General features: G+C 44.2%; 1 protein-coding gene across 7 annotated transcripts in view; it reads left to right on the forward strand.

Annotated features, from left to right (window-relative positions):
- The first annotated feature begins 828 nt into the window (after positions 1-828).
- The window catches only part of LOC147465082 (Saccharopine dehydrogenase), a 115,915-nt gene continuing 101,673 nt past the window's right edge, over positions 829-15,070 (forward strand). For 2 of the 7 annotated variants that reach the window (XM_086517982.1, XM_086517974.1), the window contains exon 1: positions 835-1,168. In XM_086517982.1, the coding sequence (XP_086374108.1) occupies positions 930-1,168 (239 nt within the window). In that variant the 5' untranslated portion in view covers positions 835-929. Of the gene's footprint in view, positions 1,169-15,070 lie in introns of all 7 variants that reach the window. The other 5 variants (XM_086517952.1, XM_086517969.1, XM_086517992.1 and 2 more) reach the window with 4 other exon arrangements.

Consider the following 15,070-nt stretch of genomic DNA (forward strand, 5'->3'; position numbering starts at 1 on the left):
TTGGGGTGCGGTGCTCTACCGACGGGGGTGAAGATTCAGGAGAGAGGGATTGGGTCAGATCGATGCTTGGGGTGCAAATTAGCTAGTGAAGATCTGGCCCACCTATTCATGGACTGCCCAACTATCAAAGGCCTCGCAGGGAAAATATGCAAGTGGGTCCAGAGAACATGGAAAATTAGTTTTTTCAAGACTGACCTATTCCTTGGAGGTAACAATTCAGGTAGTCCTGCACTCCTCGTCAGCACTCAGATCGTCAGATACTTCTTCTTTCATAATGTATGGTAGACAAGGAACCGCCGTGTTTTTGAAGGAGGTTTTGAGGTGGCAAGCTTCACAGAAATTGTACAAGAAAGCAAAGTGCTAATATGGGCACTCAGGCGCAAGCATCACTCGGAGGATTGGTCTAGGACTACTTGTTCCTTGTTATCAGCAGATGGAATGCCTAGGATGGGGGCAAATCTTGGCCATTGGTAAATAAAAGATCTCAAAATGACAAGAGTATGAACCTTGTGTATCAAGGATGTGGAGGCGGGTTGGTAGGGGTGGTTGCCTTGATAGCCGATGTAATTATGATCCTTGGATGTTGTCATGGCTTAACATGAGTATGACAAGACCTTGTAATTTTTTGGGCTGCTCAATATAATTCACTCACAATTGTGAGTTTTGCTAAAAAAAAAAAGAAAAAGGACTCCTGATGTAATCCAAAACAGTAAATTCGAATGCACATCTCGCATCTCCGGCGTGTAGGTGGTCGCTGTTGATCCCATGAGGGGGTCTTCATTAAAGACCCCGTGGGCACCATTGTGTGAGGAATCAGGATAGGCCTAGTCATTGATTGATCGGCCGGGAGACAGCCACCTGGAACTGAATTTGAAAGTGAAGAGCAGTAGGAAGCCGAGGGGTGGCGGGTTGCGAGCTTCTCGCCAACAATGTCATCTTCACCTTTGCAACAGCAGGTGCACGAACTGCATGCCCTGCTCTCGCCCAAGTTCTTAACGCCGCCTCAATGCAGGCGCCTGTCTTCACCCATTTGCGCCGCTGCCTCTGCCCATCCATCCAACGCAAAAGTCTTAATCCTGGGCGCCACTGGCCGCGTGGGTGGCTCCACGGCCCTTGCCCTCTCCAGGCTCTGCCCCGATCTCAAGCTCTTCTTAGCTGGCCGCAACAGGTCTCTCTCTCTCTCTCTCTCTCTCTCTCTCTGTGTGGAAAGCATCTTTATATTACATTTTGTATACAATCACAGATTATGCATGATCCTGACATAATCAGGGTCATGATGCTTCTGAGCAGCTACAAGATCCTCATAGATACATTGTTTAAGAAGGGGCCAAGGTAGTTGTGAGCCGTACGTCTTCTTGTCAAACAGAACAACATTGCGGATTGACCATATGAAGGTGAGCATCCATGTGCGCATCGACAAAAGAATAACCGTTAAAGCTTGATCAGCAACCTGGATCGTGCCAAATGTAAGGTGGTATTTAGTGACCTTAATTTGCCAAGCATTATTCCAAAGGTCCTGTAGACTAGTCCACCATTGATGCACCCGGGGGCAATTCCATAGCATGTGCCGCATCGTTTCTAGTTTCCCATAGCGCGGGCAAAGGCCAGTGCCAAAGTTTTTGCGTTTGAGTGCTTCCCCTATGGGTAGGGCTCCAGTCAAGATCCTCCATAAGAATACTTTATGCCGTAAAGGGTAGGTTAGCGACCAATTCTGAAACAATCTGTTGAGCCACCATTTAGTAGGTCTCTGCAGACCCCACATGCGATTACATTTACTCTGGATTTCCGAAGGAGGAAGAAGCATGGAGTAGAAATCGGCGGTTTTACACGTCCACCAGTTGGCATTGGAAGTTATGAGAGCCCAATCTCTATATCGTTGTGACGGATTTTCTGTACAAGGGACTTGAAGGTGAGATACATGCGCGCAAATTTGGCCCCAAGTGTCTCGAAAGGAGTCTCTCTCTCTCTCTCTCTCTCTCTCTCTCTCTCTTTGCAAAAGGTTAGACTGTATATTACAAGTGGGAAAGCTCAAGTGAGGGAAAACCCACAAACTTGTTTTCTGTATGAACCTCAAGGGGAGGGAAAACCCACAATGAGTAGCCCATTACTTAATACTCTGACACGGTAGATATGGCATGCAGCTATAAACAATCAAAGAACGTCTCAAATGTGTGCAGAGGTATCTCAGCACTATGTTTGTATGAGAGATGCCACAAAGATGCAAAAAAAGGATGCCGTGGAGTTTGAAGCAACATGATATCATTCCTAAGATTCCCAATGGACCATAAGGCTAATTGTGGAATTCGTGTAAAGAAAATGAAAGCATTTGTTCATTTATGTGGTATAACTCTGAACAGCTAGATCCATGTACCAAATCTGTGAGAAGGGAATCACACATGCAGGCATCAAGTAGGATGTACAAAGAAAATCCGAGAATGTCGGAAAGACCAAAACTATTGGACATGTGTCCCTTCTGAGTGTCTATAGTGTCTACATTGCCCATGAAAGGATTTACATTTACAAGTTCCAAAAATGAGTACTCCAACCAGATATTCCTGAAAGTGGTTTTTCATTACCACCAAAGAGAGGATATGCCAGAGTGCGTTTTATACTTCCAATAGCCAACGATGAGGTTTGAGCCCTAGGAATGCTGTAAACACACCAACCATTCAAATTTTCTTAGGAGTTGAGAAGACAAAGCGGCATGAATGGCTGAACCGAATTTCTGAAAGTTTATGCTAGGCTGGTCGATAATAATTTCCTTCTAAAGCTGACTTAACCAGTAGAGATAACAAGATTGTGGAGCTTCAAACACAATGAAGATAAATTAGAAAGTCGGAGGGACCGATGGTACAAGAGTAGGCTGTGGACTATGTTGACAATGAACAAACGACAACAAAGGTATTGGCAACAATTTAGGTCAAGGAGGCTCGTTTAAGGAGACATCGCAAAATTCGGTCGAGTAAGATTTGGATCAACAGGATTACATCATAGAGATATACAATATTAGATAAGGTTTAACCAAGTTGTCCCTTTTGTGATCTTGGTGATCCCATGCTTGAAATCGAAGGTAAGCAGGCAAAGTTGGGATACTTTGGTGGTTAGCCTGAGCTATTTCAAGCTTCAGTGTGAATTGTTGATAAGCTCCCACCACTTGAATTAAATTGTAATTTGATCGGAGTAGCTAAAATCAGAGAAGCAAGGAACATGGAAAGTGGATACTTGACATCCTAGATTTTGACACTGTTGCAAATGTAACTCATTCCATTTGAATGGATTTGTGTTGTCCTTTTGTGCCACTCATTGTAAGGTGCAACGGAATGAATGTTGTATTTTTCTCAAGATTAGTGATCTTTATTGCTCAAGGTTCCTTTTAGTTCTTAGGGAAAGAGAGAGCTTTCCGTCTTGTAGAGTGCTGTGGTCATGAACAAAGTGAGTGGATATTGTGCGTGCAAGTGAATGAGACTGAGAGAAGGAGAGAGAAGAGATATGACACCCGAGAGGTTGTAAAACCCTCCTCCGAAGGTCCCACTCTCGTCGGTGAGAGTGGTCTACTTTGATTGCACAAAGGTGTACAATGCGTATGCAATGGACTGATGCAATGGGACTATGCCGATGACGACGACGGTGATGACGACGGCTATGGCTGAAATCTGTGATCTTCTAGGGCTGAATTCGGGCTGTTTTCATGGTTGAAAATGATTGTTTGGTTCGAGGGTCACGTTGAGAGTAAAACGCTGAAGATCTGTACCTTTTTGGGGCTGAGTTTCTACTGTTGATTGAGGGCTGAAAAACGCTGGTTGCTGCAGTCCTTTCCTTGCCAAAAACGCTACTAACTGCTGAGGTCTTGCTGGTTTTCCCTAGCGTTAGTGTTTGCTGATGTCTTGCTGAAATGCTATGGTAAAAACGCTGGGTTTGCTGATGTCAAAGCTGCGTTTTAAATGGCTGGAAATCTGCTGCCAAAACCGCTGGTTCTTGTGCCAAAAACGCTGGCCTGGGCTGATTTGCTAGCGACCAAAAACAGCCAGAAGTAGGGCTGCTTGTAGGGGGGGTACTGCTGAGAAGTTGCGTGTTGAGCGGGAAGCTCCTACTGCCTCTTTTGCCAGAAAGTGCTAACTTGGGTTTGCTTATATATTAACTTAGCAAAATTGCCCTACCTACTTTTGTTGGAAAGTCACTTAAAAATAATAAGTGAAAATACCAATAAATAGGAAAATAGGCTAAATGCACTCGAAAATTCCCCTAACTGATGCTAATGGATTCTGATGGGAATTCCGATGATCATGCTGTGTGCAACCGGAGGATATGCATCTATGCTAAGTGACTGGGCATGCACGGTCTACGAATAGACTTACAAAAGTGCCAGATCATTGCTAATCTAGACTTGACTGAACTGACGGGAACCCTGCTGTGGTGTAGCTTGTCCACGGATACATAGGGTTGGGATGTGTCATGTGACATCCCCTCCTTTTCAAAGTGAGGTACTGGTACCGAACTGTATGGCGTCGAGGGAGATCGCCAACAGTATCCGGAATCCTGGAAGGGACTCTTCGCCGGCTCACTCTGATGTGTGGGTCGTGCGGTACTTGAACTTCATAAAGGTCTGCAACGCTTGCTTCTTTGGGCCGCACCGAAAGCGACACAAAGTCTTTTGAATCTCCTTTCTTGCTTCAACTTCGTCTAGAGTCCTGCTTCTTTCATCTTCAAGAATCTCCATGGCTGAAAATTCCTGAAACCATCTCCAACACAAAACTATGAACATACCTATTTGATGTAAAGTGAAGGAAAAAAATCTTGTCTTCTCTGAAGACTGTGTATGCAATGTAGATGAGCAAATAGACGGAGTGACCAACCGTTTATCAAACACATGCAAACAATGCGATCGAATCTTTTTTGTTTGATCAAAATAAATCAACGGTGGCAAATCACAATGGAAATGCCCATGTTTGGTGCTCGTACTATCATGTGCTCGTTCGGAAACTGTGTCATGCCAAGGAAGAGACATGGAATGTGACTTTTTGACATATGAACTTTGCTGCTTTTCATGAACAATCCGCATACATTCGTGCTCATCCATGAGAGAAACGTGCTCAACATACAATATGCTGCCCTCGACGTTCCCGTCAATTTTCTCTCGTACATAGTCGAGGTACTCGAAAAAATATTGCCAGAAAATCCTCCTCCGGCTCCCGAAGTGATAATTACACCAGATATCCCCGAAGCAGAACCCGTACCCGAACCGGAACCCGCATTCGAACCGGAAGTCATTCTCATTTCGGATTCCCCATCTCCATTTCCAGTTCCAGAGGAAAGACAGGTTCCCGACTTCATTCCGGCACCCGAGCCTGCTCCTGTACCTGCATGACAGCCCGCAGTGTTGCCCCAAAATTACCTGGTTTATGTCACTCATCGGCATGCCTCGCGCTCACAGGGCTGGGTGGTGTGGCATATCATCGTTACATGCGAGCCTCTTCATTTGCCACACTACGAGCACATATTGAGCCGGTACCCCCACTTGGCCTATTCTCTGGTGGAGTGTCGCGTGGATTCAGTAAACGACATCATTTCCCAACAGCCTTTAGTTCGGGTTCACAGCGAGTTACAGCTTCCGAACTACACGCCTTTGACGCCAGACGACACACCTCCTATCGACGAGGTGGAAGATATCGAGGATTCGGATCTTGGACCAGATTTCTTAGAGGAGTGGGACGCAGCATCAGCAGCAGCTTCACCCTTTTACGGCAACCACACCTCTCCAGCTTCTTCGAGATATTCCCTTTGAGCCGTCAGAATGTCAGAGACAGGCAGTGCTGCACCAGACGATCCGATTGCCATCTTCAGAGAACAGATGTCCGTCCTCCAGGAGGCCCTCTCCACCGGTCTTGCATCGATGACCGCACGTTTGGATGTCCTGCAGGCCTTTTCTTCTTCGAGGATGCAGCCAGCTACCCATTCAGTTTCTTCGGTAGCAGAGTCAGTTCCTGAGTAAGTCGACGCTCCGGGACCGGAGGTAGACAATCCAGAATCGAAATATCTTTTTAAGATAATAAACACAGCACAAAAAAAGAAGATAGATGCAAAGTTGCCCGAGCCATACAACGGTCGCCGCGATAAGCGCGTGCTGGACGATTGGCTTTTCAAACTGGAGGTTTACTTTGCAAATATTGATCTCATTGAAAGCAAGAAAGTTGCTTTGGCTAGCTCTCTACTAAAGGATACTGTATTCTTTTGGTGGCGTCGCCGCATCAAAGATGGAAATATCACCGCTACTTGGGACAAATTCTGACGCGTTCTTTGCAAGGCTTTTGAGCTTGCTAATGCCGATTTCCACGCCCGGTCTTCTCTCCGCTGCCTGAGCCAAGCTGGTTCCTTGGCTGCGTACATCTCAGAGTTTCAGAAATTAACTCTTGAGATAAAGACTCTCAGCCCTTCCGACAAACTCCACAGTTTTGTTGACGGACTTGAGCCTTCCCTGCGAGATGATGTCCATAAATTTAACCCTGCCACACTGGATGCTGCAATCGCTTATGTTGAGCGTCTTGGTGACAATCGGCGCCCACTCAGAAGTTTCCTTCCTGGTGATCGAGTTTCCAATTCTGCAAGCTCTTCACAACGTAATTACCAAGGACAAGGTGGTCAGAATCAGCGTTCTTTCTCAGGAGCTCACTCTTCGAGACAATACTCTGTTGGACAAACTTCTTTCCGACCCCAATCTTCTGGACAAGCAGCCACTTCCAGAGCCTCCTCTTCGGCAAATAATCAGAATCGACGAAACAATCGTCCCAATCATAGAAGGAATGGTCGTCGTGATTTTCGGCGAAATACGTCCTCTGGACAGCAATCCTCTTCATCAGCTCCTTCAACCTCCAACTCCAACCGTACAGGATTATGTACAATTTGTCATGGAGATCACAGATGGTATGAATGCCCCGAGAAGCCAAATCCTTCAAATCCTCGCCAGAATTCTCACATGGAGACCACAATTGCATAACCTATCCACAGCCAACCTCCTGTCCCAGACAAAGGCAAACAGGCAGCACGTTGTGTTCGAGTTTCCAAGGTTGTAAGTGCCTTAATGATGAATGCTCGGAATCACGTTACTGCTCCAGTGGATCTTTCGAATCAGGTTCTCAGCCTCCTTGGCTTTGTTGGCAAGCAGCCAATCAACGTTCTTGTAGACAGTGGTTGTTCTACTAATTTCGTCAGCACATCTTTGATTACTAAACTGCGCCTTCAAACTCAACCTAGTGAGGCAGCTTACCAAGTAGAACTTGCTGATGGTTCCTTCCTCGAGTGCAACAAAAGGATTGAAAAGCTGGATTTTTAGATACAGGATTACCAAGATCAGCTTGGTTTTTCAGTTATGCCCTTGTCACATTACGACTTGATCCTTGGCCAATCTTGGTTATTTCAGTATGATCCAATAATCAGTTTCAGAGATCACTCAATTCGGCTCTTTCACAAGCAACAGGAAATAGAGCTTCGTGGTCTTTCCAGTGCCAAACCCATTATATTGTTTTCTGCTTTACAAGTCAAACGGCTGGTTCGAAAACGTGATTGTGCTACAGCCTTAATCATGTTAAGAGATGTTAAACCCGGTGCAGAAGAAGCAGAAGTTAAATCCTCCTCAAATATTGCCTATTTGCAGCAACCCTTCTTTCAACCACATTTGGACTTGTTTCCCGACGAGCTACCAACAACTTTGCCTCCTCGGCGTCCCGTGGATCATCCCATTGATTTGATCCCCGGCCAACCTCCACCAATTCGAGCCCCTTATCGAGTTTCATACTCAGAGTCTCAATAGATACAGCGACAACTAGAAGATTTGTTGGATAAGGGTCATATTCGCCCAAGCAAAAGTCCCTTTGGAGCTCCTGTTCTGTTGGTCAAAAAGAAGGATGGATCTATGCGTCTTTGCATCGACTATCGTGCTTTGAATAAGTTGACGATCAAAAACAAGTTTCCCCTACCTCGCATTGACGAGTTATTTGATCAGTTACTGGAAGCAAAGATCTACTCCAAAATTGATCTAAAATCAGGGTATCACCAAATTCGCATTCGTATTGGTGACGAGTATAAGACAACTTTTCGCACAAAGTATGGTTACTATGAATATCTGGTATTACCATTCGGGTTAACCAATGCCCCGGTCTCTTTCATGACGCTGATGAAGGAAATATTCGGACCATACTTGGACAAGTTCGTGATCGTGTATTTGGATGACATTTTAGTTTTCAGTCGAACGATGGCTGATCACAAGGAACATTTGAAGCTTGTCTTCCAAGTTTTGCGAACCAATGTGCTATACATCAATAAGAAGAAAAGTGATTTCTTCAAGAATCAGGTGGAATACCTTGGTCACATTATTTCTGCCAGTGGCGTTGCAGTCGATCCCAAGAAAATATAAGTCATAGTGGATTGGCCTTTACCGCTCACCATCTCAGATATGTGCTCCTTTTTGGGACTTGCAAACTTCTATCATACCAAGGTCCACAAATTCTCCGACATTGCAGCTCCTTTGACTGAGCTTACCAAGCATGATAGAATTCAATGGAGTGAAGAAGCAGAACAGTCATTTAAAGCCCTTAAGCATGCCTTGACGACAACTCCAGTTTTGGCTATTGCAGATCCTACTCAACCTTTTCAGGTCATGACCGATGCGTCAGATCGTGCTTCTGGAGGTGTTCTTATGCAGAATGAGCGTGTCATTGCTTTTGACAGTAGCAAATTTTCAGCCATACAAATGAGATACCCAGTTTATGACAAGGAATTTTTAGTCATTGTTCATGCTTACCGCACTTGGAAACACTATCTTCTTGGCGCAGATTCCATGGTGCAGACAGATCATCAGTCATTGACATACATTTTTACTCAACCTGTGATGAATCCTCGTCAAGGACGATGGGTTGGGTTCTTGGCAAATTTTCATATGATTATTCAATACGTGCCAGGCCTTGCAAATGCAGTTGCAGATGCCTTAAGCCGTCTTCCTCGAGCTATTAACTTTGCCATTTCCGGTGTACAGATGGAAATACCTGCTTGTTTTAAGCATGAGTATTTGACAGATCGAGATTTTGGGGATGCATTTCAAGATCTTAAATCCTCTAATCCGACTCCTGCAGAGATGAATATGTTTGCAGCTTACACCATTGTCAATGACTTGCTGTATTACATTGATCGCATTTGTGTTCCACACAATACACCATTGCGGAAAATTTTGATCCAAGAACATCATGAAGTCCCTTTTGCTGCTCATCCAGGAATCATCAAGACATACAGATTGTTATCTGCAACATATTTTTGGCCACAAATGCAACAAGATGTTATCAAGTTTGTCAAAGCTTGTCATTCTTGTCAAACAATGAAGGCTTCTCCACAACTTCCTCAAGGGTTACTTCATCCTTTGCCCGTACCTCAAGAAAGATGGGAAAGTGTCAGCATGGATTTTATCACGACATTGCCTCATTCTCAAAAAGTCAATGCACAGATTCTTGTAGTGGTGGATCGGTTTTCAAAGATGGCACACTTTATTCCTTGCAAGAAAGCTGCCTCGGCACCATGCGTTGCGCAATTGTTTGTGCAACACATTTTCAGATTACATGGATTACCAAAGTCTATTGTTTCAGACAGAGATCCAAAATTCACAGGGCAGTTTTGGACATCACTTTTCAAATCCCTTGGTACAAATTTGTTATTCAGCTCAGCATACCATCCTAAAACTGATGGACAGACAGAAAGAGTGAATCAAATTTTGGAAGAAATGCTTCGACATTACATACAAATTCGATTGGGATCATGGGAAGAGTATTTGCCACTTGTAGAGTTCGCATATAATAACTCTATCCATTCAATAACTGGCATGACTCCATTCCAAGCAGCTTATGGGCATACTCCTCTTATACCGACAAACTTTGTTCTTCAACACAAAGTAGCTCTAGCAGATCAGTTGGTTCAAGAAATGCAAGATGTACTTATTCAAGTACGTGACAAGTTGGTTCATGTCCAACAAAAGTACCAGAAACAAGCCAATAAGCTTCGACGACATGCAGATTTCCAAGAGGGAGATTTGGTTTTATTATATGTAGCACCTCATCGCTACAAAACTGTGAAATCGGTCTTTCCAAAGTTGCGCCCTCGCTTCTATGGACCTTTCAAAATAATCAAGAAGTACTCAGTTGTCAGTTACAAGTTGGAACTTCTACTCTCATGGGGAAAACTTCATCCAACTTTCCACATTTCTTGGCTCAAACAATACATACAAGGAGATTCGCCAATTCCAGACTTATCTTCTTATTTGCCAGAAATTGAAGATGAACACATAATTCTTGTTCCAGAAAAGATTCTCGATGTAAGACAAAAAGAAACAAGACGAAAGATCACAACAGAATTTCTTGTCAAGTGGATGGATCTTGATGAGTCAGACTCAACTTGGCAGACGGATGAAGATATGCAGCAGTACTCAAACCTCCTTCAAGAATTCTTTGAAAAGCGGAAGACTTTCATCTGAACACGGGGTTTTAATATAAATGGGAGGGAATGTCACGATTGTGACTTGTTACACTCTTCTTGATTCATTACAGATGCAGATGCGAAGTGTGACTAACCCAGGAGGACTCCTGTTCTCGAATGGTCACACCCCTTCGCCCAAAAGACATACCTCTTCGCCAAAAGCCACACTCCTTCGACGACTGGTCACACCCCTTCACCGTACGGATGCGACTCTTCACCCAATGGTTGCAGCTCTTCGTCGAAAGGATGTGTCTTTTCGCCTAAAGTCATGTCTCTTTACAAAGAGACATGCCTCTTCACTGATGACTATTCAATTTCTATAAAAGGAGCCCTTGTATCACACTTTCAATCAATCAAACACAGAGTCTTCTAAGTCTTGTTCTAAGTTCAGTTTCACTTTCTTAAGTCTTAATCATGAGTTTAAGTACTTAATTAAGGATTAGCGACTAGAATCCTTACATGGGCTGATTTGCTAGCGACCAAAAACAGCCAAAAGTAGGGCTGCTTGTAAGGGGGGTACTGTTGAGAAGTTGCCTGTTGAGCGGGAAGCTCTTGCTGCCTCTTCTGCCAGAAAGTGCTAACTTGGGTTTGCTTATATATTAACTTAGCAAAATTGCCCTACCTACTTTTGTTGGAAAGTCACTTAAATTCAATAAGTGAAAATACCAATAAATAGGAAAATAGGCTAAATGTACTCGAAAATTCCCCTAAATGATGCTAATGGATTCTGATGGGAATTCCGATGATCGTGCTGTGTGCAACCGGAGGATATGCATCTATGCTAAGTGACTGGGCATGCACGGTCTACGAATACTCACAAAAGTGCCAGATCACTGCTAATCTAGACTTGACTGAACTGACGGGAACCTTGCTGTGGTGTAGCTTGTCCATGGACACATAGGGTTGGGATGTGTCAGGTGACACTCATAGATTCCCAAAGTGGAATGTAATGGAATTGGATGTATCCCATAAGTCAAGTTCGGCCTCTTGTGGATCAATGAAGCTAGATGTAGGTGCGTTTGAGGATAGCTCTAAGGGAAGAGACATTATTTTTTGCTCGGAAACGCATCAGACTCCTGGCGGCACATTACCTAAAGTGTCGGGATACCATTGGGAGACTACTTGTAGGCAGGAAGTGAGATCAACGGATAGAGGACGGGGGTTAGGAGGTGTGGGAGTCCTATTCAGGGAGGAGCTGCAACCCCTCATTCGTATTGTTCGGAGGGATGAGCAAGCCAGATATATGTGGGTCAGAGTGAAAGCGGAGATAGGGAGGCCACTCTACATTGCAATATGCTATATTGCCTCCATCACATCTCATTATGCATCGCCCAACCCTACATAATATTGGATGAGGACATATGGGAGTTTTCTAGGGATGGAGATGTGGGAGACTTCAATGCCAGGACGGGTCAGTCTCATATAGCTTTTTACGATACCTCAGAGGAAATGTTGAGAGAATTGGATGTCAATGATATGGGATTGGCCAGGTGTTCGTAGGACGAAGAGCACACTGGATATGGGGGGTATCTGACAAATTTGGGGAGTGCACATGGATTGGCCATCTTGAATGGCCTCCAAAGATTTCCAGGGTCGAGTGGGTTCACTTGTTTTCCTCATAGACATGGGGAAGTGGATTATGTTTTGGCTCAGCCTAGTTTTATACCCTCTATTCAAGACTTCATAGTTGGGCCGAGGCCTATTGGGGTAGCAGTAGATCATGCTCTCCCCACGTTCACCGTCTCATTTCAATTCAGCACAACTCGACTAGCGCAGACACCTACGCATACCCGATACACTTTTACTTCAGAGATTGATTCTGTCTACATAGATGGTATTTACAGACGCTTATGCATAGAGGATCCGGGGAGACCTTTAGGGGAGCTCACTTATATATTGACAGAGACACCATAGGATGCAGCAGCAGAAGCATACTGTAACAAACTTGGACACCCCATGTCTAGATTCTGTTGCGACATGAGAGAGAATCACTTAAAATACTTCACAACTTTAAAATCACAGTTTAGTTTGGTCGACACGGCCCGAGGTAGTTCCGTGCCCAGAGAGATTGGCCCCAAAGACTGGCGCCCCTTTCGGTATTTCTTTTATATTAATCTTTGAGCACAGTACAACTCTCGTAGGGTCCTCCACTCTCAAACTCAACGTCCAGATGCTCTCAGAAGTGAGGCCCTTAGGGCTCTTTTATTCTTACAATGGATGCCCAAAAACAGATCCCCAAAAGCAGTTAAACTCAAAAGCAAATTGTCCCAAAAGCAAATTGTCCCAAAAGCAACTGGTCTTGAAAAACTGTCAAAAAGCATCAGCGCAAATCGCGAAAATTTATATAGCCCTACCACGTCAGCAGCCAGCGTGAAACGCAGAAATCCGTACAATCTGTCACGTCAGCATGTCAGTGCAAAACTCGAAAATCCGTACAGTACTGCCGCGTTAGCTGTCAGCGCCAAATCAGGGATTTCCGTACAATCAACCATGATATCACTTTGCCGTGTGTGTGTGTCCGGGTTGCAATGCTACGTCATCAATTTGTGACATACCCCCCTCTTGAAAGAATTGTAATCGCCCTCGATTATGCCTGCAAAATAGCCAGAGGCCATAAATAAACCAGTTCAGTAGACACTGACTCAAGGTACTGATGCCCTAGACACGACACCTCTAGTACTTGTACAAAGATGACAGTCACATCACTGCACATGACATCACAGAACATCACATGACAATCAATCACAGAAACATTCATTCCAAATCTCAGACCATGATTGCCAGCAACGTATTTAGTAACCACATCTAGATCCATTCTGGACCTGATTGATGTTGGGTTAACTAATCCCATATTGCTCATGTCTATAGAGATTTTTCGACTCAAGCATTGTCGTGTGCAAGTAGTCATTCGCCTCAAGCACAGTCGTGTGCGAGAATCATTTCTGGGGATCCCAATCCATCACCAAGTTCATATTGAACAAAGTGGTTTAATCATTCATTCCATTGAATCAGTCATGAGTCATGATTCGTTATCAGGTCACTCGGGAGCTATCACTGCTCGAGAATCATCATCATCTCATTCTTAATCCTATTTTCTGTTCACAAATACCAGGTTCCATTAGTTTCATTCAAAATTCATGATACTTATCGTTGTTAGGTTCATTTTGGAGGTGTCATTGCTCCGAATTGGTCATCCGTTATTATCGATTTCACATGTTATCTGCACACATCTAGCAAGTTCTTCCAGACAACATTAATTTTTATAAATCAATAATCATCTTCGGAGATTCCTATTTCAAAGTTCTTCATTCACACACTTAGCTCATACTGAATGCGGTGTTTCAATCATCTAGTCATCTCATCCGTCTAGAAGTCTTGATGCCATAGTTACCAGGAATGGGAAATTGAAACGGGGAACGCGGAACGACAGCTGCCACAAAATGCCATTCCCTGTTATGGGTACTCACGTTTGAAACACGGGACGGGGATTCGGAACGGGAACTTAGAATGGGAACGGGGAACGGAGATTTGAAAACGGCCATTCCCTGTTACTATGCTTGATGCACCTAGATCCCTTTGTAGCCATCTCATTTCGCAGGAACTCTTGATGCGCTCACCACAGCATCTAGTCATCTCATTAATATGGGAATCTTGACGCACTAGAATCATTCAACAAACGTCATCATTCTTATCTCGAACCGAAAGGATATCCGATTCGTTCCTGAGCTTCTGTCGCTCTCGATGTCACCATCTCATCCTCGATTTCACCTGCAAAACAGGCAAGGAGATGGCTCACATCGTTGCAAAAGAGTGGATGTCCACCTCCATGCTTCCAAATCCATACAGAAGCGAGTTCCTCGCTCCTATTTCCGGTTATCTGCTCACAAACATCCAGATGTTCAACACAACAAGATCTCTTTCAGTGTCCTTTCCAGTATTTGGTTCATCTTCTGGTCAATAGTTCTGTTCTAGCTCTTCTTGCGACTAAAGATTCCACTTTTCTGCACTCGTCTGTCCTTTCAGCTTTCGTCTCGTCTTGAAAGGAGAATCAATGGCCTCAGTCCATCTCGAGTGAATCTAATCAATCGGGTAATCTTTAGGTGTTTCGCAAATCTTGGGTCTCTAGAGTACTTCATCAATCTTTTTACACCCATGTCAACCTGCAGTGGACGCTTGTATTTTGATTTGGAAAACTTTACCAAATTTTTTTTTGCCCAAATCTTTATTCTTTTTTTCAGTTCCCATGCTGGATTTCACTGTTCTTTGCTTGCCCACCCAAAGGTGTTATCTCTGCCAGATTCTCCACGAGAATCCATGTGTAATGTGGGATTCTTAATGGCTTTATGTTCTGTCAGACAAAGCGATGAAGACTGGAGCGCGCCTGATGCGCGATGTATGAAAGGTGGGAGTGACTAATAAGTCCGGGGTTGGGGCACGAAGATTCTTCAATGACAATTTCCAAAAGTGCCCAAGTGCCCTGTTCGCTCTTTGATAGGACCTGTATGCTTTGAGAAAAGCACACGCCTGATGCTTTGATACCACTGTAACAAACTTCGACACC

Source organism: Adiantum capillus-veneris, chromosome 1, assembly GCF_014529385.1.
Source record: "Adiantum capillus-veneris isolate H3 chromosome 1, ASM1452938v2, whole genome shotgun sequence".
NCBI classification, from domain to species: domain Eukaryota; kingdom Viridiplantae; phylum Streptophyta; class Polypodiopsida; order Polypodiales; family Pteridaceae; genus Adiantum; species Adiantum capillus-veneris.